The 27,652-nt window shown below is 45.3% G+C and overlaps 1 protein-coding gene across 1 annotated transcript; it reads right to left on the bottom strand.

The window, feature by feature from the left end:
• Positions 1–1,004: 1,004 nt before the first annotated feature.
• On the bottom strand, positions 1,005–22,461 carry LOC140716515 (uncharacterized). The gene is given in 3 exon segments (XM_073029313.1): positions 1,005–4,857; positions 19,312–21,663; positions 22,431–22,461. Coding segments are annotated over 2 exon segments (2,805 nt in total). The 5' UTR covers positions 20,558–21,663; positions 22,431–22,461; the 3' UTR covers positions 1,005–3,298.
• Between the last annotated feature and the right edge of the window lie 5,191 nt (positions 22,462–27,652).

The following is a 27,652-nucleotide window of genomic DNA, read 5'->3' as shown; positions in this document are numbered from 1 at the left end:
AGACAGAGTGGACAGCCAGCACCTCTTCCCCAGGGCACCACTGCTCAGTACAAGAGGACATGGCTTTAAGGTAAGGGGAGGGAAGTTCAAGTGGGATATTAGAGGAAGGTTTTTCACTCAGAGAGTGGTTGGTGCATGGAATGCACTGCCCGAGTCAGTGGTGGAGGCAGATACACTAGTGAAGTTTAAGAGACTGTTAGACAGGTACATGGAGGAATTTAAGGTGGGGGGGTTATATGGGAGGCAGGGTTTGAGGGTTAACACAACATTGTGGGCCGAAGGGCCTGTAATGTGCTGTACTATTCTATGTTCTAATACTGATACATCTGACTTCAACTTCTTCTCAAATTTCAGGGTGAATCCAGTCATATTATGATCTCTTCTCGTGAGTGTTATTATTTTACCTTAAGCTCTCTAATTAATTCTGATTCATTGCACAATACCCAATCCAGAACATCTGATCCCCAAGTGGGCTCAAACATGAGCTGCTCTAAAAAGCCATCTCGTACGCATTCTAGAAATCCCCTCCTGGAACCCAGCACCAACTTGATTTTCCCAATCTACCTGCATACTGAAATCCCCCGTAACTATTAAAACATTGTCCTTTCAACGTGCATTTCCTATTTCCTGTTGTACTTTGTAGACCACATCCTTACTACTTTTTGGGGGTCTGTTTATGTCCCATCAAGGTCTTTGTACCCTTGCAGTTCTTTAGCTTTATCCACAATGATTCAACACCTTCTGACCCCATGTCACCTCTTTCATTGCTTTGACTTCATTTTTTTTTAACCGAAAACAGCAACACCTCCCCCCCTCCCAGCCTTTCTGTCTGTGCTTTTGAAGCAATGTGTATCCTTAGACATTAAGATCATAGCTATAATCTTCTTTCAGCCATATTCAGTAATACCTACAACATCATACCTGCCAATCGGTAACTGTGCTTCAAGTTCATCAACCTTATTCCAGATACTGTGCGCATTTAAATATTGAATTGAATTGAATGATCTTTATTGTCATTATACATAGGTACAATGAAACTCTGGCGTCCTCTCAGGCAATCAAACAAAGCGGTAGATAAAAACAAGACAGTAATAGAAAAACAGTATTAAATAGATAAGCAGCAGAAAATAAGTTGCAGCAGCACCAGAATGTCACAGTAATGCACAAAGTGCCGTTGGTGCAAGTATTTGAGTCCTTGTGTGTGCTCACAGTTTCAGTCATTGTTCTGTGGGAGTGGTGTGATGGAGGCCACAGCTCTGGGGTAGAAGCTGTTCCTCAGTCTATTTGTTCTGGTTTTTAGTGTCCTGAACCTTTTGCTGGACGTCAGTAGGTCAAACAGGGAGTGGCCGGGGTGTGTGGTGTCTCTGGTTATGCTGACTGCTTTCCTCCCGAGGCTGCTAGAGTAGATGGTGTCCAGTCCTGGGAGCTCCATCCTGACAATTCACCTTCATAATAACACCTTCAGCCCTGTATTTACCCTATTCAATCTTGTCCACCTTTTACTTTGCAATTCATCCTGTTGACTGCAAGATTTTCCCTATCATTGGCAACTACTTGCTAGGAGCCTTACTATCACCTTGCCTCTGTTTGTAAACCAACTACCTCATCTTCAGCACTATTACTCTGGTTCCCACCCCCTGCCGACTTGGACAACTCTAGCCAACTATACTTCACTCATCCTGTCAAGAAATGTAGAGGTGGCTTGACCCAAAAGCAGCGATGATTCAGTGGTGAACAAAACTGGAAATAACAGGGCAGGCATCAAGGTAAACTTTCAGGATGGAGAGTGAAAGCTTGGAGCAACTGGTTGAGGCTGACTGGTTTGAGGAGTGAACAAGCACTGTGGGTGCGAACTGGGGTTAAATAGGCTGCAGGTGACGGGTTTGGAACGAGAGGCGGGCGAATCTTATTAACTAGGTGGAGACTGACACGTGCCTGCATTGTCCTCTTCTCTCACAGCCAACCTCTCCCTCATCATCCCTTTCACCGTCTCTCTGCTCACCAGTTAATTTCACTGTTTCTTTTCACTGCCCCTCTCTCCCATTGTATCTCTCACCCACCTCAATGTCTCTCCCTTATTATCCCTCTGTTATTGTCCTAATGTAATCTCTCACTGACCCTTCATTATCTGTCCTCACTACCCCTCTCTTGCCCCTTGCTGTCTGCCTCTCAGTTCCCACTCGCTGCTCACTACCTCTCCCTGTGCCCTCACTGACTCCCACCCGCTGCTCCCTTACTCTCTCTTCCCACTGTCACTGACGCGTGTCTGGCTGGCACTCCACCTCCCACGCTAGTTTTTCACTTCACCCCTCCTCCAATCAGTGCAAAGGCCATGAGCAGCCGAGCGTCCTGATTGGAGAAAAGTGGAGGCAGCCCACAGACGGTTCAAAGGTGTCTTTCAACCAACGCCGACCAATCGGAATCAGGCAACAGCATGCCCGGTCTTAATGTTCAATCATGCTTTTAGCTAACAACAGGACAGCTGGGATCTTCCACAAAACAACCAGACAAATCCGGCGTTGTGCTGCATGGAAAAGGGTCATCGTAGGAGATGCTGCAGAGCGATGTGTCTGTAGGTGACCTGTTGTCCACCTTGTGCATTCTGACACAACTTTAGACTCTTGGCACCTGCGCACACAACTTGCAGTCACAGTAAACTCTGAAGCTCCAGGAATAAGGAGGTTAACAACCAATGACATTCTCCCTTGATCCAGAGATTTAAGGGACAAAGAACACGGGAGACATAACCGAAGTGAGCTCGTTCTTCTTCAATCTGCAGGAAGTCATGCAGGGAATTCCAGGGAAACCTTCTCACACACAGTGCGGTAACCATTTGGAACCCGTGACCACAGGGAGAGTGAGAGGTGAACAGCAGGGATGGGGTTAAAAGGGCTGTCACGGAACAGTAACACGGTCAGGACCAGCTGGGCTGAATTGACTCCCCACTGTTCACTGTGTATGCCGTAGATTCACTGAGCACCTGAGACAGAGTTTAAAATAGAATTTAATTATTAGTCACAGATGCAGAATATTAAACTCCAGAACTCCAGTCCCATTACAGGTGAACATCAGCAGAGGAAACTCCTCCCACTCCCAGTGACCAGGGTGCAGAACTGGGTGTGCTGAGCAGCAGCAATAATTGCAGATTTCGACAACCAGAGGAAGGTTCAAACACCCCTGTCCCATTTGAACTTACCTCTAGATACAGCAACTGTAACGTTTGCAGCTTGTTTAAACTTTTTCCCCAAAGTGAACTCAGTGGTGTTCACTCACCTCCGAGGTTGGGAGAGTGAGTGACTCATTTCCCAGACACTGAAGAGTTGAACGACCCCTTAACCCTGTGAACTTTCTGGTGCCTTATCAGGTTGGACGACAGAGTGAATCCCTTCCCACATTCAGAGCAGACGTATGGCCTCTCCCCGGTGTGAACTCGCTGATGAAGCTTCAGTTCAAATGACGTGGTGAATCCCTTCCCACATTCAGAGCAGGTGAACGGCCTCTCCCCGGTGTGAACTCGCTGATGTACTTTCAGTTGAGATGACTGAGTAAATCTCCTCCCACAGTCTGAGCAGGTGAATGGCCTCTCTCCTCTGTGAACTCGCTGATGTGTCTGTAGCTTGGTTGACTGTGTGAATCCCTTACCGCATTCAGAGCAGACGTATGGTCTCTCCCCAGTGTGAACTCGCTGATGTGTCTTTAAGTTGGATGACGTGGTGAATCCCTTCCCACATTCAGAGCAGGTGTACGGCCTCTCCCCAGTGTGAACTCGCTGGTGTACCTTCAGATCAAATGAGTGAGTAAATCTCTTCCCACACACTGAGCAGCTGAATGGTCTCTCCCCAGTGTGAACTAACTGGTGTGCCAGTAGTTGAGATGACCCAGTGAATCCCTTCCCACATTCAGAGCAGATGAATGGCCTCTCTCCTCTGTGAACTCGCTGATGTACTGTCAGTTGAGACGACCGTGAAAATCCCTTCCCACAATCTGAACAGGTGAACGGCCTCTCCCCAGTGTGGACTGACTGATGTGCCAGGAGATGAGATGATCGAGTGAATCCCTTCCCACAGTCTGAGCAGGTAAATGTCATCTTTCCGGTGTGAACTCGTTGATGTGTCTGTAGGTTGGACGACTGACTGAATGCCTTCCCACAATCTGAGCAGGTGAACGGCTTCTCCCCGGTGTGAACGCGCCGATGTACCTTCATTTGAGATGAACGGGGAAATCCCTTCCCACACACCAGACAGGTGAACGGCATCTCCCCAGTGTGAACTGACCGGTGTGCCAGGAGATCAGATGATCGAGTGAACCCCTTCCCACAGTCTGAGCAGGTGAATATCATCTTTCCACTGTGAACTCGCTGATGTGTCAGTAGATTGGATGACTGAGCGAACGCCTTCCCACATTCTGAGCAGGTGAACGGCCTCTCCCCCGTGTGAACTCGCTGATGCACCTTCAGTTGAGACAAACGGGGAAATCCCTTCCCACAGTCTGAACAGGTGAATGACTTCTCCCCAGTGTGAACCGACTGGTGTATCAGGAGGTCAGCTGACCTAGCGAATCCCTTCCCACATTCTGAGCAGGAGAATGGCCTCTCTCCCCTGTGAACTCGCTGATGTGTCTGTAGGTTGGACCACTGAGTGAACGCCTTCCCACATTCGGAGCAGGTGAACGGCCTCTCACCTGTGTGAATACGCCGGTGTATTTGGAGGTGAGATGGGTGAGGAAATCCCTTCCCACAGTCTGAGCAGGTGAACGGCATTTCCCCAGTGCGATCTGACTGGTGGTTCTGTAGGTGCTATGACCGAGTAAATCCCTTCCCACAATCTGAGCAGGTGAATAGTCTCTCTCCAGTGTGAACTGACTGGTGTATCTGTAAGTGGTATGACTGGGTGAAACTTCCCACAGACAGAACTGTCTCTCTTCCTTATGAACTCACTGGTGTGACTCGGGATTGGCTGAGTGAGGGAATCCCTTCCCACACTGACAGAAAGGGAATGATACCTCCCAGCTTTCAATTTTCTGGAAATACATCAAGTCAGATGTCGGATGTAGTTAAACCCTGGCATAGTCAATGCAGTTGAAGAACTGATCTCTGGTGAACAAATAGTGTGATCCCAGCACCCCGGTTCCAGTGGATTTCCCTGAGTTACAACAGAAAACCTCACTTTATTTCAGGCACGAAGCATGCTTCCAGCTGGAATCAGATTCATCTTCATATCCAAAGATCGGCAAACAGAAATATTGTTGTTACAGAGGAATGTCTGGTCACTCCTTAAAAATCCGGATAGACACAGCAAAACTGTCATGTGTTTCACGTTCCTGCAGAGAAATGATTTTTCATTTCTAACCTATAAAATGATACACAGAAAAAAAAACATAAATGGGTGAAGGACAACATTTCAGGGGAATTAATTTTCATCTCTATGGTGATCTCTGACATCACAATGTTACAGCAAAGTAACTGGATGGACCATCACATTTGCAGACTTCTTCTGTCTGTATTGTTACGTACCCGTGACACATGACAGTGGTACCCTTGTCACGTGACTGGGGTTGAAGTTATACTGGACATGAGGTAATGGTGGAGTGATGTCATTTTCCCGCCAGTAGAGGTCATGTGACAGGTTTTTTCTACAGGGTATAAAAGGAAGACCCACCCTGTCAGGTGGGGCAGTTCGTGGCTGGATTTGCCAAGATGACTTCATGTCACTGCGTGATTTAAAAGGATGACGCAGTTTAGTTAAAAATGAAGTTTTGTTAATGCCTAAAGTTTAAAAGGTCAGAGCCAACGGTTTCTTTGCTAAGGGAGAGTGAAGAAAAGTTTGGAAAATGGAGATCGAGAAGAATCGATTTTCGATGGATTGACTTCGACCTTGTGTGATCCTCATTCGGAAGGATTTCGTTGACTATTCTCGCTGTTGACCCCTGGGATGACCAGAAAGGGTTTGAGAATAGTGTGGAAGAGAGGTCAGTCACTTTAAGTTGTTATATTTAATAAAATTCGACGTGGGAGTTCGACGCTGGGAATCGAAGGACATCGACGTGGAAGAGAATTTACATCGCTTTAAAAAGTCTCTCCTTTTAAAAGTACCGTGAGCTTTTGAACTGTCGGCATATCGTTCTTTGAACTGTTTTCATTCGGCAATTCGCTTTAGAGAACTGAGTTTTTTTCAATACTACTTTAAAGACTGTTTGGGACTGCAAAGCTATTAAGAACTGTCTGACCAGCTGTCAGCAGCTGAGCTCGGATCATTGTTTGGGTTTGTTTACATTTGAAGGGGGTTTGTTATCAGTGTTTAATAAACGTGTTTTTCGTTATAAAACCCCTTGCCTAACTCATCTATATTATTGTTGCCCGAATACGTAACATAAATATGGGGGTACGTCCGGAATTGAATTATTTGAGTTTAAAAAGTTTTTTGAATTTTGAATCGGTGTTTTGGTAACGGGGATTGCTCGATTTTTTTTTGTTTGTTTGGCTTGTGAGTGGTATTCGGCAACGATGAATATTGATGAGTTTTTGGATTCGCCAGACGCGGATTTGTTAGCGAGGGCGAAAAAAACTGAAGTCTCTGAACTTGCTAATCGGTTGCATCTTAAAGGGATCTTGCCAACTACTTCAAAAGCTGTAATACAGAGAAAGATCGCATCACACTATGTGGCTTCGGGTCATTTTGAAGAATCGATTTTAGAATCGTTTCCAATAAGTAATCTGGAGATGCAGTTGCAAATTGAACAAATGAGGTTGGAACAAAGTAAAGCAGAGTTAGAGAGGTGTAAATTGGAATCTGAGCAGAAGAAAAGAGAATTTGAATATGCAATGGTGAATTTAAGGTCTGAGAATCAGTCTTTTGATACTAGAAAACCGTTTGTTGCTAGCCAAGAAATTAAATTGGTCCCTCCATTTAGTGAAACAGAAGTGGAGAGATATTTTCAACATTTTGAAACTATTGCTCGGATGTCAGAGTGGCCGAAAGATAAATGGTCAGTGTTATTACAGAGTGTAATCAAAGGAAAGGCACGACACGTTTACACAGCTTTAACTGCTGCGCAAGCATTAGATTATGATATTGTGAAAGAAAATATTCTCAAATCGTATGAATTGGTCCCAGAAGCGTACAGGGAAAGATTCAGGAGTTTGAAAAAGTCTGTGGAAAAGACTTATGTGGAATTTGCCTACGATAAAGCTATGTGTTTTGAGAGATGGGTTTCTTCTAAAAATGTAAATGAGGATTATGATACATTGAGAGAGCTGATTTTAATGGAGGAATTTAAAAGAAGCATTCCTGTTGAAGTAAGGACCTACTTAAATGAGAGGGATACTGATAAATTGCAGGACTGTGCTAGATTAGCTGATGAGTATGTTTTAATCCATAAGAATAAATTTCCTCAGGGTAGAATTTTCAAGAGGAAAAATAATATGGAGACTCCAGGTAAATCAGAAATTAAATTAGAGGTTAATGAGAGAGGTAAGGAGGAAGGAAAGCCTGTGAAGGAAAGACAGTTTGGTCTTATTTGTAACTATTGTAAGAAGCCTGGCCATGTAATAGCTAACTGTTTCAAATTGAAAAAGAAAGAGAAGGAAGCAGTTACAGATGCTTGTGTGCAACATACTAAAGCACCTGTAAAGTTACAGGGTTTGGTAAACACAAATGAGGATTTGTTAGAGTCTGACAAAGTTAGAAAGGGATATGATCATTTTATAACTGAAGGGTTTGTATCCTTGAAAGAAGGATCTACTCTGGTGCCAATAAAAATTCTTAGGGATACTGGAGCTTCTCAATCACTGATGTTAGACAGTGTGTTGAAGTTTAATGAAGAGAGTGATACTGGTGAGGTAAATTACATAAGAGGTGTTGGAAGTGATTTTATGCCTGTACGTTTACATGAAGTAAATTTAAAGTCAGGGTTAGTTACAGGATTTGTTAAGGTAGGATTACAGCATAGCTTACCTGTGAAGGGTATTTCTTTATTGTTAGGTAATGACTTGGCAGGTGGACAAGTTTTTCCTGAAGTGCATTTGACAATGGAATCAGAGGAACCAGAGGTGAATTCTAACACAGATTTTTCTTGTGTTGTGACTAGAGCTATGGCTAAAAAGATTGATGTGCAGAATGAGGTCGTTACTCATGACTGTTCAACTCAGGATTTGAGTTTTGAGGATGTGTCAGAAACTTTCTTACCTTCGTTGTTTGAACAAGATTCTGGGAGTAAGTCTGACTATGAAGATTTATCTTTGTCTCGGAAGGAGATGATAGCAGAGCAGAATAGAGATCCTGAGATTGTAAAATTAAGGGAACAAGCTTTACTAGGTAGTGAAATTGAGAAGGTGTCAGTAGGATATTACTTGGAAAAAGGAGTGTTGATGAGAAAGTGGAGGTCGCCTACAATTCCTGCAAGTGAGGAATGGAATGTTGTTTATCAGGTGGTTGTTCCTAAAGTTTATCGGAATGAGATTTTGACTTTAGCTCATAGTGTGCCTTTAGGTGGACATCAAGGGATAAGGAAAACTGTGGACAAGATTTTAAAACATTTTTACTGGCCTGGTTTAAGAAAAGATGTGGCGATGTTTTGTAAGACGTGCCATACTTGTCAAATTGTGGGTAAACCAAATCAGGTTACACCAGTAGCTCCATTACAACCTATTCCAGCATTTGGTGAACCGTTTTCTAAAGTTATTGTAGATTGTGTTGGTCCATTACCAAAGACAAAAACTGGTTATCAGTATTTGTTGACTATCATGTGTACTTCGTCTAGGTTTCCAGAGGCAGTACCACTTAGGAATATAAAAGCTAAAACTGTGACGAAGGCTCTTATAAAATTCTTTACTTATTTTGGATTGCCTAAGGAAATACAAACTGATCAAGGTAGTAATTTTATGTCTGGATTGTTTCAACAGATAGTTTATAAATTGGGAGCTAAGCAAATTACTTCGTCTGCATACCATCCAGAATCGCAAGGTGCTTTGGAGAGGTTTCATTCTACTCTCAAGAATATGATTAGGACATATTGTGTGGAGAATGAAAGTGACTGGGATGAGAGTATAAACTTACTTTTATTTGCAGTAAGGGAATCGGTACAGGAATCTTTAGGGTTTAGTCCATTTGAACTTGTGTTTGGACATAGAGTTAGAGGACCTTTAGCTTTATTGAAGGAACAGTGGATTAGTAAGGAAGTGCATACTAATTTGTTGGACTATGTTTTGAAATTTAAGGACAGGTTACATAGAGCTTGTAGTTTAGCCAAGGAAAATTTGAAGTTGGCTCAGGAGAAAATGAAAACTTGGTATGATAAGGAAGCTAGGATGAGGATGTTTAAGCCTGGAGATAAGGTGTTGGTTTTTTTCCCAGTGCAGACAAATCCTTTACAAGCTAGATTTCATGGACCTTATGAAATTGTGTCTAGAGTTAATGATGTGGATTATGTAATAAAAACTCCAGATCGTAGAAGGTCAACACAACTTTGCCACATAAATATGATTAAACCATATTTTGAGAAACAATCTGATACTGTGACTGTTGTGGTTAGTGAGAATGAGTTGGATTTAACTGGGAACATGATAGATGATTCATCTGACTTTCATTCTAAATCTAACATTGTTTCTGTTAGGTTACCTAATTCGACTATTTTTGAAAATATTGATGAGAAATTAGCACATTTACAGCTAGAGCAGAAACAACAGATGAAGGAATTGATTTTTAAGTATAAGGATTTGTTTCCAGATGTTCCGAGAAGGACTACTATAGCTTCACATGATGTAGATGTTGGAGATGCCAAACCTATTAAACAACATCCATATAGAATGAACATGGAAAAATGTGAACTTGCTGAGAAAGAAATTGAATACATGTTAGAGAATGATATTATTAGACATTCTAACTCAAATTGGAGTTCGCCATGTGTTATGGTGCCAAAACCTGATGGTAGTATTAGGTTTTGTACGGACTATAGGAAGGTGAATGCTGTAACGAAAACAGATGCATATCCAATTCCTAGAGTAGATGATTGTGTAGATAAAGTTGGAAAAGCAAAGTTCCTTACAAAGATTGATTTATTAAAAGGGTATTGGTGTGTTCCATTAACGGACAGAGGTAGAGAGATTTCTGCATTTGTAACTCCATCTGGGTTATATGAGTATAATGTTCTTCCATTTGGGATGAAGAATGCGCCAGGTACTTTTCAGAGGATGATTAATTCTGTGATTCAGGGATTGAAAGATACTGATGCTTATATTGATGATTTAGTGACAGGAAATGATACTTGGGAAGCACACATAATTGCGGTGGAGAAATTGTTTGAAAAGCTTTCAAAAGCTAACTTGACTATTAATTTAGCCAAGAGTGAATTTGGACATGCTACTGTGACTTACCTTGGTTATGTTGTGGGTCAAGGTAAGGTAGCTCCTGTTCAGGCAAAAGTTCAGGCAATTTTAGAAATTCCCACTCCGACGGGGAAAAAAACTCTCAGAAGGTTTTTGGGAATGGTAGGATATTATCGAAAATTTTGTAAGAATTTTGCTAATGTTGCCCTTCCATTAACTAACCTTCTGCAGAAGAATGTAAAGTTTGTGTGGACAGTGTTTTGTCAGGAAGCATTTGAAAAATTGAAAACAATGATATGTGAACAACCTGTGCTTAAGGCACCTGACTTTGAAAAACCTTTTTCATTAGCTGTGGATGCCAGTGATGAAGCTGCGGGAGCAGTATTGATGCAAAGGAATGAGGGTGATGAGGTTGATCATCCAGTAGCTTACTTTTCTAAGAAATTTAATAAGCATCAAAGAAACTATTCAACAATAGAGAAAGAATTGTTATCTCTTGTTTTGGCTTTGGAATATTTTGAGGTATATGTTGGTACAACTCAAAAACCACTTATTGTTTACACTGATCATAATCCGTTAGTTTTTCTGAGTAAGATGAAAAACAAAAACAGAAGATTGTTAAATTGGAGTTTGATGTTACAAGAGTACAATATTGTGATAACTCATATTAAAGGTAAAGATAATGTGGTTGCTGATTGTCTATCTCGATGTTGAATGTACAATGTTTTTTTTTGGAGTGGTTTTTTTTATTGTAACACTCCTACTGTATTGTATATTGTGTATGTTATATGATTTATACATTTGTTTTTTTTTGTAAGTAATTGTTAAAATTTTTGTTCTTGATAGACCAAAAATGTTTTTTTTTTGGAGGGAGGTGTTACGTACCCGTGACACATGACAGTGGTACCCTTGTCACGTGACTGGGGTTGAAGTTATACTGGACATGAGGTAATGGTGGAGTGATGTCATTTTCCCGCCAGTAGAGGTCATGTGACAGGTTTTTTCTACAGGGTATAAAAGGAAGACCCACCCTGTCAGGTGGGGCAGTTCGTGGCTGGATTTGCCAAGATGACTTCATGTCACTGCGTGATTTAAAAGGATGACGCAGTTTAGTTAAAAATGAAGTTTTGTTAATGCCTAAAGTTTAAAAGGTCAGAGCCAACGGTTTCTTTGCTAAGGGAGAGTGAAGAAAAGTTTGGAAAATGGAGATCGAGAAGAATCGATTTTCGATGGATTGACTTCGACCTTGTGTGATCCTCATTCGGAAGGATTTCGTTGACTATTCTCGCTGTTGACCCCTGGGATGACCAGAAAGGGTTTGAGAATAGTGTGGAAGAGAGGTCAGTCACTTTAAGTTGTTATATTTAATAAAATTCGACGTGGGAGTTCGACGCTGGGAATCGAAGGACATCGACGTGGAAGAGAATTTACATCGCTTTAAAAAGTCTCTCCTTTTAAAAGTACCGTGAGCTTTTGAACTGTCGGCATATCGTTCTTTGAACTGTTTTCATTCGGCAATTCGCTTTAGAGAACTGAGTTTTTTTCAATACTACTTTAAAGACTGTTTGGGACTGCAAAGCTATTAAGAACTGTCTGACCAGCTGTCAGCAGCTGAGCTCGGATCATTGTTTGGGTTTGTTTACATTTGAAGGGGGTTTGTTATCAGTGTTTAATAAACGTGTTTTTCGTTATAAAACCCCTTGCCTAACTCATCTATATTATTGTTGCCCGAATACGTAACAGTATCAGAATAGGCCTTTTCTAACTGTCATCAATCTGTGACTTGGCTCAGTTTGTCTCTGTGGATTAATATTATTTCAAGTTCTAGTCAAAGTCTACAGCACTAGTAAAAGCACTTGATGTAACATGGCTGATCCTGAAGACTTTCGAATTAATCTGACCATATTTTTGTTCTGAGATCATCATCCTTGGATTTAGATAGCTGGAGCTCGGCAGTGTTTGGTAGACACATTAGCTGAAGCTGGAAGTGTCAGCCATGGCAGCCGCTGTACCCAGAACACCCCACGAACCAGAGACCCATCTATCCATCACGGTCCCAGCGGTACGCATGCGCCACAGAAATGACGCCAGCGCCTCCATTTATCGGCAGAAGGCTCTGGGGGACGGGACGGGTACGGATCGTGGGGCGGGGAGAGAGAGGGAAAGGGCCGGACCTGTCCCTGGGTGAAGGGTTACGGTACGTCTGGAGCCCGCCGCTATTGTGAGTTAGGATATAGAGGCCGGGTCCTATGAAATCCCACCCGAAGACCCACTCCTACCTGCTGACGATTGCCGAGCCTATTGTCCACTGAGCGCATGCGCGATGTGCGGGGGGGGGGGCACATCCGACACGGCGCATGCGCATTTGATCCTTGCGCCACCGAAGGTGAATGCTGAAGAGCGGCGATATGTGGCTAAGCAGAGTGAAGAGAAAACTGCCGGCAAGTACCGGGCCACATGCTTCAGATTCAATCAATTTTTTAAAAAAAAATACATACTGACAACTGAGCAGCTACCCTTAACGCAGCGGACTCCGTAAAAGAACCTGATCAGTGTCAGCCGTTATTCCGTGACTTATAGTCAAAGTCAAATCCACTTAATGCAGATGCAAAACACCAGAGATTCTGCAGACGCTGCAAATATAAGCAACATGTGTTCGCAAAATACTGGAGGAACTCAGCTGGTCAGGCAGCGTCTGGGAATTTCGGGACGAGACCCTTCATCAGAATTGGAAAGGAAAGGAGAAGCAGCCAGAATTGGGGGGGGGGGGTACATTCTCGGACGTGATAGGTGAAGCCAGGTGGGTGGGGGCGATGGGATGAAGTAAGAAGCCGGGAGGTGAAAGAGCTAAAGAGCTGGATAAGAAGGAATCTGACAGGAGAGGGAAGTTGATCATGGGAGAGGGAGAAGGAGTGAGGCACCGGGGGAGGAGAAGAGGTAAGAGGCAGTCCAGAGTGGGGGATTGAAGAAAAGGGAAGCTGGAGAAATATGATGTTCACGCCATCAGTTTGGAGGCGACCTGGACGGAATATGAGGGGTTGCTCCTCCAATTTGAGAGTGGCCTCAACGTAGCAACAGAGGAGGCCACTGAGTCAGAATGAGAATGGGGATGGGAATTAAATGGGTGGCCACTGGGACATCCTGTTTTTTTGAAGATGGAGCAAAGATGCTTCATAAGGTGCACAACAACATACACATCCCACAAACACACCTACATGCGCACACCCACACACAATACCCCACTGAAGCTACAGACAAACCAACGCATGTAGTGCATGCAAGCACCCCATCCCCTTTACACACACATGCACGCACACCTATGTGTGAGCGCGTACACAAACTACCAAGCTCAGGAACCAAACTTTTCCACTGGCGTCCTCTGTAAGAAAGTTTGTAAGACCTTTCCATGTGTGTTGGTTTCCTCCCCGTGCTCATGTTTCCTCCACAGTCCAAAGACGTACCATTCAGTAGGCTAATTGTTAATTTAAATTATCCTGTGATTTGGCTAGGCTTAAATCGGCGAGTTGCTTGTCAGCACAACTCAGTGGACCAGGGTTCTGTTGTTTTTGATGTGACACGTTGGGAGTGATTAAAGAAGGGGGGGGGGGGGTCCAGTCATGGGAAAATGTCTCAGCAGTGCTCGAGAACTTGAATACTGAGGCATTATGGGCAGAACCACATTAGTGGGGCTATAGACCATCCAACAGTCCTAGGGATTTAGACAAACAAATTTGGTAAAGAGTCTGCAGACTTTTGCAAAAAAACAAAGGTTGTTACACTAGGTGACTTTTAACTTTCCACTTATTGACTGCAAGTCCCACACTGTAAAATGACTAGGTGGGATAGAGTTTGTCAGATGTGGTCAGGCTGGTCTCCTTCACCAGTCCATAGAAGTCCCAACAAGAGAACATGTGATACTCGATCTGCTATTAGGGAATAAGACAAGGGCAGGTGGTGGACATTTGTGTGGCATCCAGTGACCACAATGCCATTAGTTTCAAAGTAAGTGTGGAAAAAGAGAGGTCTGGTCAGCAGGTTGAGATTCCAAATTGAAGAAGGGCCAATTTTGATGGTGTCAGAAATGATTTGGCAGGTGTGGATTCGGACAGGTTGTTTTCTGGGCAAAGGTATACTTAGAAAGTGGGAGGCCTTCAAAAATGAAATTTTGAGAGTACAAAGCTTGTACGTGCCTGGCAGAATAAAAGGGAAAGATAACAAGTGTAGGGAACCTTGGTTTTCAAGATCTATTTGAGGCCCTGGTTAAGAGGGAAAAAAGGAGGTGCATAGCAGGTAGGAACAAATGAGGTGCTTATAAAGTACAAGAAATATAATAGAACACAAGAAATAAATCAGGAGGGCTAATGTAAGGCAGGAATGGTCAGCAGAGAAGGTGAAGGGGGATCCTAAGGGATCTTACAGATATGTTAAGGACAAAGGAATCACAAAGGACAGAATTGATCCTCTGGAAGGGATGGAAAGAGGGAGGACAGGTAGGGAGAGTATGTCAAGGAGTACAGTGAGGGAGTGATTGGGAGAGTGAGAGTGGGAGCTGTGTGAGTGAAGGAGAGGGTAGGGAGAGGGAGTGAGCAACAGGGCAGAACAAGAGCAGCAGGGGATATGAGAAGGGGAGTGTGGCTAGAGCAAGACAGGGACAGGGAGTGAGAGAGGTCAGGGAGAGCGAGCGTGGGGAGGGAGAGCCAGGGAGTGTGAGAGGAAATGGGAATGCAGTGGGGAGAGGGAGGGGAGGGGAGCAGGAGAGGAAATGAGGAGAGGTTTGCAAGAGAGTGAGTGAGCAGAAGGCAAAGCAGGTAAGGAGGAGAGGCCAGGTGAAGGGAGAGTGATTAAGGTAACAATGGGGGGACTGAGAAAGGGGAGGAGAATGAGAGAGTTCTCACAATGTTCAATTTGAAATTATCTCGTCTGGTAACCTTTCCAACTTTGTTTGCCACCAACCTCACAGCAGGAGAAAGGGAGGCAGAGACGGAGCGGATGTCATGGGGCGGGGAGTGAAAGAAGCAGGAGAGAGATTGGGTGAGAGGAGGTGGGGATAGGGTTTGTTGGGGTTGGGTGGAGCTTGAGAGAAGGGGTGGGCATGGGGAGGTTCGAAAGAGGGGTGGGGATGGGGGGAGTTTAAGATAAGTGGGACTGTTTGAAAGAAGCGACAGGGAAGTTTGAGACAGAGAGAGAATTGCACATTAGTTCATGAAACTAACAGAAACAGGCTACCCTGTGCTAGCAGTGCAGGGATCCCACGTCTCCCTCTCTCTAATAACCCAACATTCACTAACCTTGCCAGGCAGTGGCTGACAGAGTCTGTAGGACCCTCATGATGGAGGGGAAAGAAGACAATGGATGGAGGGAAAGAGAGAATAAGGCTGTGAGAGACGGGGAGCAGGGAGGGAGGAGAGACAGACTGGGAATGAGGATGGTGGCAGAGCAAGTGGAATGTAAGTACCGCGAAAGTGTGAGTTGGGTGAGCAGAGTCCAGGAGAGGGACCAGTGATGGAGAGAGAGGATGGAGGGGAGAAGAGGAGAGAGGCATAGTTTGTTTGGATAGCAGAACATTTCCCCCTTCATCATGTCATCTAACAGAAAGGGCATAGGCTTAAGGTAAGAGAGAGATTTAGAGTGTGTTTGAGGAAGTTTTCTTTCACCCAGAGGGTGGATGAAATGTAAACTGTGTTACTTGGAGGATGGGGTGGAGGCAGAAACCTGCACAGAAGATTTAAATAATTAGACAAGCACTTGAAACACCATGTTGTGTTGAAAATGGGATTCTTAAAAGATGCGCACAAAAATACTGCAGAAGTTGGAAATATGAACTAAAAGCAGGGGGGAAAAAACACATACAAAATGCTGGATGAACTCAGCAGGCCAGGCAGCATTTATGGAAATGAATAAATAGCCGACTTTTTGGGCCGAAGCCCTGCTTCAGGGCTGGAAAGGAAGGGGGAAGATGCTGGAATAAAAAGGTGGTGGAGGGGTGAGGAGGTCCAGCTGGAAGGTGATAGCTGATACCAAATGGATGGAAAAGGTAAAGAGCTGGAGACAAAGGAAACAGATAGGAGAGGAGAGTGGAACATGGGAGAAAAGGAGGGGTACTGGGGTGATGGGTAAATGAGGAAAAGATACAAGAGGCCAGAGTGGACAATACAAACAGAAGGAAGGGGGATTGGGGGGTGAGGCGGGGAATTAACAGAAGGAGAAATTGATATTCATGCCATCAGGTTGGAATCTATCGAGAGCGGCTTCATTCTGGCAGAGAAGCCCATGGACCAACTTGTCGGAACAGTAATGGAAATAGGAATTAGCATGGCCACCAAGAAATTCTGCTTTTGGTGGATGGGGCGGAGATGCTCAACAAACTGGTCTTGCCAATTAGAGGAGGTCACATTGGAGCAGACAACCCCAGCAGAGTACAGATGAAGTGTTGTCTCACCCGAGGATAGTTTGGAGACATGCATAGAGGAGATGATAAGACACGTGGAGGAAATTGGAGAAGTGGGGTGCGGGTGGGTTAAAGGTGCATTTGGTGGTATGATATCATTAAATATATGGCAGAGGTTGCAGAGAATTATGCGTTGGATGTGGAGGCTCTTGATTGGTAGCTTAGGACAAGAGGAACTCTATCCCTGTCAAGGCTGCGGGGAGATGGGAAATTTCTAGAAAGGAAAGCCTCATCCTGGAATCAGATACAACAGACACGAAGGAATTGAGAGAGGGGAAAAGCATTTTTAGAGGATATAGCGTGGGAGGAGGTATAACAAATATAGCCATGGGAATCGGTAGGTTTATAAAAGATGTCGGTAAATAGTTTGTCTCGAAAGATGGAGACAGAGAGATTGGGAAAGGGGAGAGAAAAGTCAAAAATAAAGAAAATATATGCCAAAAGGGCAATGTTACACTAGTCTTGGAGGATTTTAATATGCATTTAGATTGGTAAAATCAGGTTGGTGCTGGATCCCAAGAGGGGAATTTCTAGAACGCCTACAAGAAGGCTTTTTAGAGCAGCTCATGGCTGAGCCCACTAGGGGATCAGCTAATCTGGATTGGGTGTTGTTCAGTGAACAGTAATTGATTTGAGAGTTTAAGTAAAAGAACCCTTAGGGGTAAGTGATCATAATATGATCAAATTCGCCCAGAACTTTGAGCTGGAGAAGCTTAAGTCAGATGGTTCAGTATTACAGTGGAGTAAGGGGAATTACAAAAGCATGCGAGAGGAGCTGGCCAAAATTGATTGGAAAAGAATGCTGGCAGGGATGAGGCAGAGCAGCAATGGCTCTGAATTTTAGAAGCAATTTGGAAGGCACGGAATATATACATCGCAGACAGGAAGGAAAATTCTGACGGTAAGATGCCACAACTATGGCTAACAAGAGAAGGCAAAGCCAACATAAAAACTAAAGTGAGGGCATATAATAGAGCAAAAATTAGTGGGAAGTTAGAGGATTGGGAAGCTCTTAAAAACCAACAGAAGGCAACTAAAAAGATCATTAAGGACCTACATCTGTGACACTTCACACACTTTCAATGATTTCAAGACCCCTGGCCCCAATCACCTTATTTTCGTCATCGATGTCCAGTCCCTACACACCTCCATCCCTCACCAGAAAGGCCTTAAAGCTCTCCTGACGAAGGGTCTTGACCCGAAACGTTGACTGCTCCTTTCAACAGATGCTGCCCGACCTGCTGAGCTCATCCAGCTTTTTTATACGCCTTAAAGCTCTCCGTTTCCTTCTGGACACCAGACCTAACCAGTTCCTCTACTACCACCCTCCTCCGTCTGGCGGTACTTGTCCTCACTCTCAATAATTCCTCCTTTGCCTCCACTCACTTCCAAACTAAAGGTATTGCCATCAGTACTTGAACGGGTCCAGTTACGCCTGCCTCTTTGTCGGCTACGTGGAACAGTCTATGTTCCAAGCCCACAAAGGTGGCACTGCCCCTCTTTTCCAATGCTGCATTGGTGACTGCACTGGTGCTGCTTCCTGCGCCCACGCTGAGCTCATCGACTTTATCATCTTTGCCTTCAACTTCTGCCCTGCCCTCAAATTTACCTGGCCCATTTCTGACACCTCCCTCCCCTTTCTCACTCTATCTCTATCTCTGGAGACAGCTTATCAACTGATGTCTATTATAAACCCACAGACTCTCACAGCTACCCTGACTATATCTCCTCCCACCCTGTTACTTGTAAAAATGACATCCCGTTCTCTCAATTCCTCGCTCTCTGCCACAACTGCTCTCAGGCTTTTCAATCCAGAACGAAAGAAATGTCCTCCTTCAAAGAAAGTGGCTTCCCTTCCTCCACCATTAATGCTGCTCTCAGCTGCACCTCTTCCATTTCGCACACGTTCACCCTCACCCCCCAACAGCCATCTTCAACGGGATCAACAGCTCTCAGCTGTGTGAGACACAGCCCTTTAGAAGCAGCGGAAAAGACCCATGACATTGAAATAAGGGAATTCCAGGGAAACCTCCTCACACACAGCGCAGTGACCATTTGGAACCCGTCACCGCAGGGAGAGTGAGAGGTGAACAGCAGGGATGGGGTTAAATGGACTGTCATGGAACAGAAACACCATCAGGAGCAACTGGGCTGAATTGACTCCCCACTGTTCACTGTGCACGTTGTAGATACACTGAGCACCTGAGACAGAGTTTAAAATGGTATTTAATTATTAGTCACAGATGCAGAATATGAAACTCCAGTCCCATTACAGGTGAACATCAGCAGAGGAAACTCCTCCCAAGCCCAGTGACCAGGGTGGGGCATTGGGTGTGCTGAGCAGCAATAATGGCAGAGTTCAACACCCAAATGTCCCATTTCAACTTGCTTCTGGATTCAGCAACTGTGACGGTGAAATATTCAGCATGCAGCTTATTGAAACATTTCCCAGTATGAACTTGGTCATGCATCACAAGGTTGGGAGAGTGAGTGAATCATTTCCCAGACACTGAAGAGTTAAACGACCCCTCAACCCTGTGACCTCTCTGGTGTCTTATCAGGTTGGACGACAGAGTGAATCCCTTCCCACATTCAGAGCAGACGTACGGCCTCTCCCCGGTGTGAACTCGCTGATGTACCTTCAGTTGAAATGACTGAGTAAATCCCTTCCCACAGTCTGAGCAGGCAAACGGTTTCTCCCCAGTGTGAACTGACTTGTGTGCCAGTAGATCAGATGACCGAGTGAATCCCTTCCCACATTCAGAGCAAGTAAACGGTCTCTCCCCAGTGTGAATTCGCTGATGAGTCTGTAGGTTAGATGACGTGGTGAATCCCTTCCCACATTCAGAGCAGGTGTACGGCCTCTCCCCAGTGTGAACTCGCTGATGCACCTTCAGCTGAAATGAGTGAGTAAATCTCTTCCCACACACTGAGCAGGTGAACGGTCTCTCCCCAGTGTGAACTAACTGGTGTGCTAGTAGGTCAGATGACCGAGTGAATCCCTTCCCACAGTCTGAGCAGGTGAATGGCCTCTCTCCTCTGTGAACTCGCTGATGAGTCTGCAGGTTGGATGACTGTGTGAATCCCTTCCCACATTCAGAGCAGGTGAACGGCCTCTCCCCAGTGTGTACTTGCTGATGTACCTTCAGTTGAGATGACCGAGGAAATCCCTTCCCACAGTCTGAGCAGGTGAACGGCATCTCCCCAGTGTGAACTGACTGGTGTGCCAACAGGTCAGATGACCGAGTGAATCCCTTCCCGCAGTCCGAGCAGGTGAACGGCATCTTCCCGGTGTGAACCGACTGGTGTGCCAGGAGGTCATTTGACCGAGTAAATCCTTTTCCACATTCTGAGCAGGTGAACGGTCTCTCCCCAGTGTGAACTGACTGGTGTTTCCGTAGGTTGGATGACTGACTAAATGCCTTCCCACATTCAGAGCAGGCGAATGGTTTCTCCCCAGTGTGAATTCGCTGATGTACCTTCAGTTGAGACGACTCAGTAAATCCTTTCCCACAGTCTAAACAGGTGTATGGCCTCTCTCCAGTGTGAACTGACTGGTGAGCCAGTAGGTCAGACGACCGAGTGAATCCCTTCCCACAATGCGAGCATGTGAACGGCCTCTCCCCAGTGTGAAGTGACTGGTGTTTCTGTAGGTTGGACGACTGAGTGAATGCCTTCCCACATTCTGAACAGGTGAAAGGCCTCTCACCTGTGTGAACGCGCTGGTGCCTTTGCAGATGAGATGGGTGAGGAAAACCCTTCCCACAGTCTGAGCAGGTGAGCGGCATTTCTCCAGAGTTAACTGGCTGGTGGTTCAGTGTGCGGTAAGACCAAGTAAATCCCTTCTTCGAGTCTGAGCAGGTGAATAGCCTCTCCCCAGGGTGATCTGCCTGGCGTCACTGTAGGTTAAATTTCTGAGTGCATCCCTTGCCACATTCAGAGAAGAACAGCCTCTCTCCAGTGTGAGCTGAGTAGTGTGTTTGTAGGTGGCATTACTGAGGAATGCTTCTCCACATTCTCCACGGTCTCTCTCTCTCTCTCTCTCTCTCTCTCTCTCTGTGTCAGCACATCAGGTGACTGAAAAAAGTTGAAGTCTCTCACATTTGTGCTTGTCTGCAGAGAGGTGAGTGAGTGAATCTCATTCCACAGTAGGAGCAGGTGGACTGGCTCACTGGTGTGAATTTTCTTGTATCTCCTCAGCTTGACCGACAGAGTGAATCGCTTCCCGCAGTCAGGTCTCTCTGTGGTGTGAACTTGCTGGCATGTCTTCAGCCTGGATGACTGAGTATATCCCCTCCCGCACACGGAGCAGGTGAATGGCCTCTCCCCCAATGTGAACTGACCGGTGTGTTTGTAGGTGGGATGACTGCGTGAACCCCTTCCCACATTCAGAGCAGATATACAGCCTCTCCCTTGTGTGTCAAAAGATCAGATGACTGAGTGGAGCTAATCCCATACACAGAACAGTTGAACCGTCTCTCTCCCTTGTGAACTCACTGGGGAATCTGCAGATCGTTGAGTGAGTGAGTCCCTTCCCACACTAAGAAAAAGGGAATGATGTCTCCTTGCTGTCAATTTTCTGGCAATTCATCAAGTCAGATGTCAGATGGTGAATTCCTCGCACTATCAATGCAGTTGAAGACCTGCTCTCCAGTGAACAAATGCTGGCATGTTCTCAGCACCACAGTTCCAGTGGATTTCATTGAGTTGAAACAATAAACTTCACATCTTTTCAGATACGAAGCGTATTTCCAGCTGGAATGAGATACATCTTCATATCCAAGGACCATCAGAAGTATCGGTGTTACAAACAAAATGTCAGGTCACTCCTTAGATATCCGGACAAACACAGAAGAAGAACCAATGTGTTTGACATTCCCATGCCCCTTCAAACCTATAAAAAGATTTATAAAAGATATCAATGGGTGAAGGATAGCATTTCAGATGAATTAATTATAGTCTCTATGGCAAGCTCTGACACCACACTGTTACAGCAAAGTTTAACACAAGTTGGAGAAACAACTCATTTTCTAGCCAGGCACAGATCAGGACTGACCATCAAACTTTTTGACTGTATCAGAATGGGCCATTTCCACCTGTCAACAACCTGTGACTTGGCTCAGTTTGTCCCTCTCCATTAGTATTATTTCAAGTTCTGGTCAAGGCCTATAAGCGCTACTCAGAGCATACGGTTTAACATGATTGAACCTGGAAGCTTTCTAATTATTATCACCAGGGTGATGAACTCAGGACTATATTTTTTGTTCCCAGTCCTTGGTTTTAGATGGCCGGAGCTCGGCAGTGTCTGGGAAATGCAACTGCTCCGCTTAGGCTTCCAAACCATTCCAACGGACTAGTGGGGACAGTGCTGTAAGGGTTAACTATGGCCGCCTTTGTACCCAGAAACCCCCACGAATCAGATACCTGTCCATACATCACGATCCGAGCGATACGCATGCGCCACAGAAATGGCGCCATCACCTTCGCTCATCAGCAGAAAGCTCCCCGCGTCCGGACAGGGATCGTGGGGCTGAGGGAGGGGGGAAAGGATCGGGGATACCGCGGGGTGCTGGGCTACAGTGTGTCCTAATCTCAGAATAACTGTCAGTTAGCGTACGGAGTCGGCGCCCGGTGAAATGCCACCCAAAACCCTGCTCCTACCTGCCGCCGATGCCCGAGCCTTTTGTTCAGTCAGCGCATGCGCGATATTCGTACCCTCAGCGCCTGCGCATTTCATCTGTGGGCAACCGAAGGTGAAGTGTGAAGCGCGGCGGTTTCTGGGTAAGCAGAGTGCCAGGGAAACTGTCCCATGCCTCAAATCCTAGAATAATGATTTTATGCGCAGAACTCAGCAGCTACTTTAACCCAGAAAGCTCCCATAAAGAACCTGCATAGTATAATCTGTCATTCCATGCGTAAAATGTCAAAATCTAATCCACTTTAAAAAGATATTCCGCAGATGTTGAAAATAAAAGCAATATTGGAGGAACTCAGCATGTCAGAGAGTGAATGGTCATCGTTTCGGGATGAGACAGTTTGTTAGGATTTGAAAGGAAGGGAGAAGGAGACAGTGGGAAGGAGGGGAAGGAGTACAAGCTGAGAAGTGGTAGATGAAGCCAGGTGAGAGGGAAAGCAATAGGGCTGGAGAATAATGAATCTTGTAGGAGAGGAGGGTGTACCATAGGAGAAAGGGAAAGAAGAGAGGACCCAGAGGGAAGTAATAGGTCAGAGAGAAGAGTTTAAAGGTCAGAGTGTAGAATGGGGGTGGGGGGAGAGATTTGTCTACCAGAAGAAAAACTTGATATTCATGCCATCAGTTTGGAGGCTAACCAGACGGAATATAAGGCATTGACCCTACATCCTGAGTGAAGCCTCATCGTGACACAAAGGAGGCCATGGTCTGACACGTCAGAACAGGAATGGGAATCGGAATTAAAATGTCTGGCCACCGGAAAGCTCCACTTGTGGTGGATGGAGCGAAGGAGCTCGACGAAGCGGTCCTCCAGTTCAAGATGGCTCTCAGCAAGGTAGAAGAGGCCGATTTAGGAGCACTGGACACAATAGACAACCCCAGAAGATCGGCAGGTGAAGTGTTGCCTAGCCTGGAAGAGCTGTTTGTGGCACTGAATGGAGGTGAGGGAGGAGCCGTATACGGGCCACTCTGGCTCTTGGGTCATTTGCAGGGATAAGTGCCAGAGAGACGTTTGTGGGGAGGGATGAATGGACCAGGGAATCGTGGAGGGAGCAATCCCTGCAGAATGCGGAGGGGTTGGGGGAGGTAAAGATATGTTTTAGCAGTAAGATCCCTTTGGAGATGGTGGAAATTGTGGAGGATACTCTTTCGGGTGTGGAGGCTCTTGGGGTGGCGAAGTTAGAGCAGGTGTGGTACTTGGGCTGCTTTCAGGAATAAGTGCCGGGTGGAAGATTAGTGGGGAGACCTACCATGTTTGCAGAGGCCATTGTGTGAGTGGCCAGTGTTAGTGTGGTGAGGCAGGTTCCTGTTAAGTTTATTTTTCTGCAGTCTTTATCAGTTAGTGCAGCGAGAATTCTTCCAGGGGCTGTGCTGTGTTCTTTGTGTAAGATGTGGGGATTCTGGGAGACCTCCAGCCTTGCTCGTCTGAACTGCAGAGACGCCAGCGAATACTCACAGGGGAGAGATCGTTTATCTGTTTCATGTGCGGGAAGATGTTCATCAGTCGTCTAACCTACTGGCACAGCCGCGAGTTCACCACGGGGGAGAAGCCGTTCACCTGCTCTGAACGTGGGAAGGGATTCACTCAGTTGTCCAACCTTGTGACACATCAGCGAGTTCACAGAGGGGAGAGAGACCATTTATCTGCTGTGTGTGTGGGGAAGGAGTTATTCGGTCATCTCACCTTCTGGTACACCAGCGCGTCCACACCGGAGAGAGGCCGTTCAGCTGCTCTGAAGGTGGGGAGGGATTCACTCGGTCAGACCCCCTAGTGATGCACCAGCGGGTTCACTTTGAGTAGGGACGTGTACTCGGTCATCTCACCTACAGACGCACCAGCAAGTTCACAGTGGGAAGAAACCATTTATCTGCCTGTCTGTGGGAAGACATTCACTCAACTCATCCAACATGATTAGACACCAGCGCATTCGTTCTGGGGAGAAGCTGACTCCACATTCGCTCTGAATGTGGGAGGGGATTCAACCTCATGATGCCCACTGTGGAAGAAGTTTAAACAAGCTGACTGCTGGATATTTAACCATCACAGTTGCTTAATCCAGAGGCAAGTTCACAAGTGAGTTGGGGGTTGAACTCTGCCATTATTGCTGCTGCTCAGCACACCCAATGCCCCACCCTGGTCACTGGGAGTGGGAGGAGTTTCCTCTGCTGATGTTCACCTGTAATGGGACTGGAATTTAATAGAAACATAGAAAATAGGTGCAGGAGTAGGCCACTCAGCCCTTCGAGCCTACACCACCATTCAGTATGATCATGGCTGATCATCCAACTCAGAACCCTGTACCTGCCTTCTCCCCATTCCCCCTGATCCCTTTAGCCACAAGGGCCATATCTAACTTCCTCTTAAATATAGCCAACGAACCGGCCTCAACTGTTTCCTGTGGCAGAGAATTCCACAGATTCACCACTCTCTGTGTGAAGAAGTTTCTCCTCATCTCGGTCCTAAAAGGCTTCCCCTTTATCCTTAAACTGTGACCCATCATTCTGGACTTCCCCAACATCGAAAACAATCTTCCTGCATCTAGCCTGTCCAATCCCTTTAGAATTTTTGTACGTTTCAATAAGATCCCCCCTCAATCTTCTAAATTCCAGTGAGTATAAGCCTAGTCGATCCAGTCTTTCTTCATATGAAAGTCCTGCCATCCCAGGAATCAATCTGGTGAACCTTCTCCGTGCTCCCTCTATGGCAAGAATGGCTTTCCTCAGATTAGGGGACCAAAACTGCACACAATATTCTAGGTGCGGTCTCACCAAGGCCTTGTACAACTGCAGTAGAACCTCCCTGCTCCTGTACTCAAATCCTTTTGCTATGAATGCCAACATACCATTTGCCTTTTTCACTGCCTGCTGTATCTGCATGCCCACCTTCAATGACTGGTGTACAATGACACCCAGGTCTCGCTGCATCTCCCCTTTTCCTAATCGGCCACCGATCAGATAATAATCTGTTTTCCTGTTCTTGCAACCAAAGTGGATAACCTCACATTTATCGACATTAAATTGCATCTGCCATGAATTTGCCCACTCACCTAACCTATCCAAGTCACCCTGCATCCTCTTAGCGTCCTCCTCACAGCTAACACCGCTGCCCAGCTTCGTGTCATCCGCAAACTTGGAGATGCTGCATTTAATTCCCTCATCTAAATCATTAATATATATTGTAAACAACTGGGGTCCCAGCACTGAGCCTTGCGGTACCCCATTAGTCACTGCCTGCCATTCTGAAAAGGTCCCGTTTACTCCCAGTCTTTGCTTCCTGTCTGCCAACCAATTCTCTATCCACATCAATACCATACCCCCAATACCGTGTGCTTTAAGTTTGCACACTAATCTCCTGTGTGGGACCTTGTCAAAAGCCTTTTGAAAATCTAAATATACCACATCCACTGGCTCTCCCCTATCCACTCTACTAGTTACATCTTCAAAAAATTCTATAAGATTCGTCAGACATGATTTTCCTTTCACAAATCCATGCTGACTTTGTCCGATGATTTCACCGCTTTCCAAATGTGCTGTTATCACATCTTTGATAACCAACTCTAGCATTTTCCCCACCACCGATGTCAGACTAACCGGTCTATAATTCCCCAGTTTCCCTCTCCGTCCTTTTTTAAAAACTGGGGTTACATTAGCCACCCTCCACTCCTCAGGAACTAATCCAGAATCTAAGGAGTTTTGAAAAATTATCTCTAATGCATCTGTGACAAATAAATCAGTTCTATTTTAAACTCCATTTCAGGTACTCAGTGACTCTACAACACACCCAGTGTACAGTAGAGTCCCGACTCAGTCTGGTGGTCCCTGCCAGTCTTTCTGTTCCACAAATGCCCTGTGGCGATGTGTGCCAAATAATCACCACTCTAACTTACAGGCCGTTACGCCAACCTGGCATTTAGGGCAGCAGTGAAGGTCCTTTTTCACTGATTGGCTTCCTTCATCGTTGTCAGCAGCATGACCGTCAGTCACGCAAGTCCCGGGTGGAGACTCAGGAATACCGTCGCACTCAGATGTAGAAGGATTCTTCATTGCCATTTCTGTAACAACTTTGTTTGACCAGTCAGGGTTGTTAGCCCTGAGCTGAATATCCGAACCTGGAGGACCGGTGGACCACTCTTAGTCTGACCTCTACCCTTTGACCTGTTTGGCATGGGTGACCCTACCAATAGTCAAAGTATAAAGTCCTGAGTCCAGCCAATGGAGCTCCCCACATCAGTGAGGCACGCAAGCTTCCAAAACTAATGACAAGGTTGTAGTTCTCCTGGAGGCACCACACAGTGAGTGAAGTTTTCCCTTGAATTTCCTGCATGGCTTTCTGCAGTCTGAAGAAGAGAAGCTCACTGTATGTCGGACATGTTCCTCACCCCTCTAATCTCGGGGCCGAGGAAGAATGACATTGGTGGTTGGCCTCCCTATTGGCATTATAAAAATGAGGTCCTGCAAATGATGGAAACCTGGAGCAACACACAATACTCGAGGTGTTTAGCAGGTCAGGAACCATTGGGAATAAATGGAGCGTCTTCTGGGTGGCTGGCGGAGACTGGTGAAATTCCACAGGAGTCAGTGTTGGGACCGCTTCTTTTCATGTTATATGGCAATGATCTGGATGACAGAATTGATGGCTTTGTAGCTTCCAATAGATAGGTAGAAGAAGATAGGTGGAGTGGCATGTAGCTTTGAGGAAACAGGGAGTCTGCAGAGCGACTTGGACCATTCTGTTAGGAGGCTGGAGAAGAAGTGGCTGATGGAATATAGTGCAGGGAAGTATATGGTCTTGCACTTTGGTAGAAGGAATGAAGGCATGGACTATTTTCTAACTTGGGAGTCCTCCCTAAAGGTTAACCTGCTGGTTGATTTGGTGGTAAGGAAGGCAAATGCAATGCTAGATTTCATTACAAGACGCCTAGAATATAAAATTAAGGCTGTAATTCTGAGACTTTGTAAGGCATTGGTCAGACTGCACTTGGAATATATTGACCAGTTCTGATCCCCACACAATACTCCAAGTTAGGTATCACCAACATAATAATAGTAATAATTGAGCAAAAGTGGGAAATTATTTTATTACAGCAGCAACATTTAAAAATACATCAATTATAATAATAATATTAACTGATAATAAAGTACAGAATAATAATATACACAATAATAATTTACCAATGTGTAAAAATAATGT

The sequence above is a fragment of the Hemitrygon akajei genome, chromosome 25 (assembly GCF_048418815.1).
Source record: "Hemitrygon akajei chromosome 25, sHemAka1.3, whole genome shotgun sequence".
In the NCBI taxonomy this organism is placed as follows: domain Eukaryota; kingdom Metazoa; phylum Chordata; class Chondrichthyes; order Myliobatiformes; family Dasyatidae; genus Hemitrygon; species Hemitrygon akajei.
This window is presented reverse-complemented; position numbering and strand designations above follow the sequence as displayed.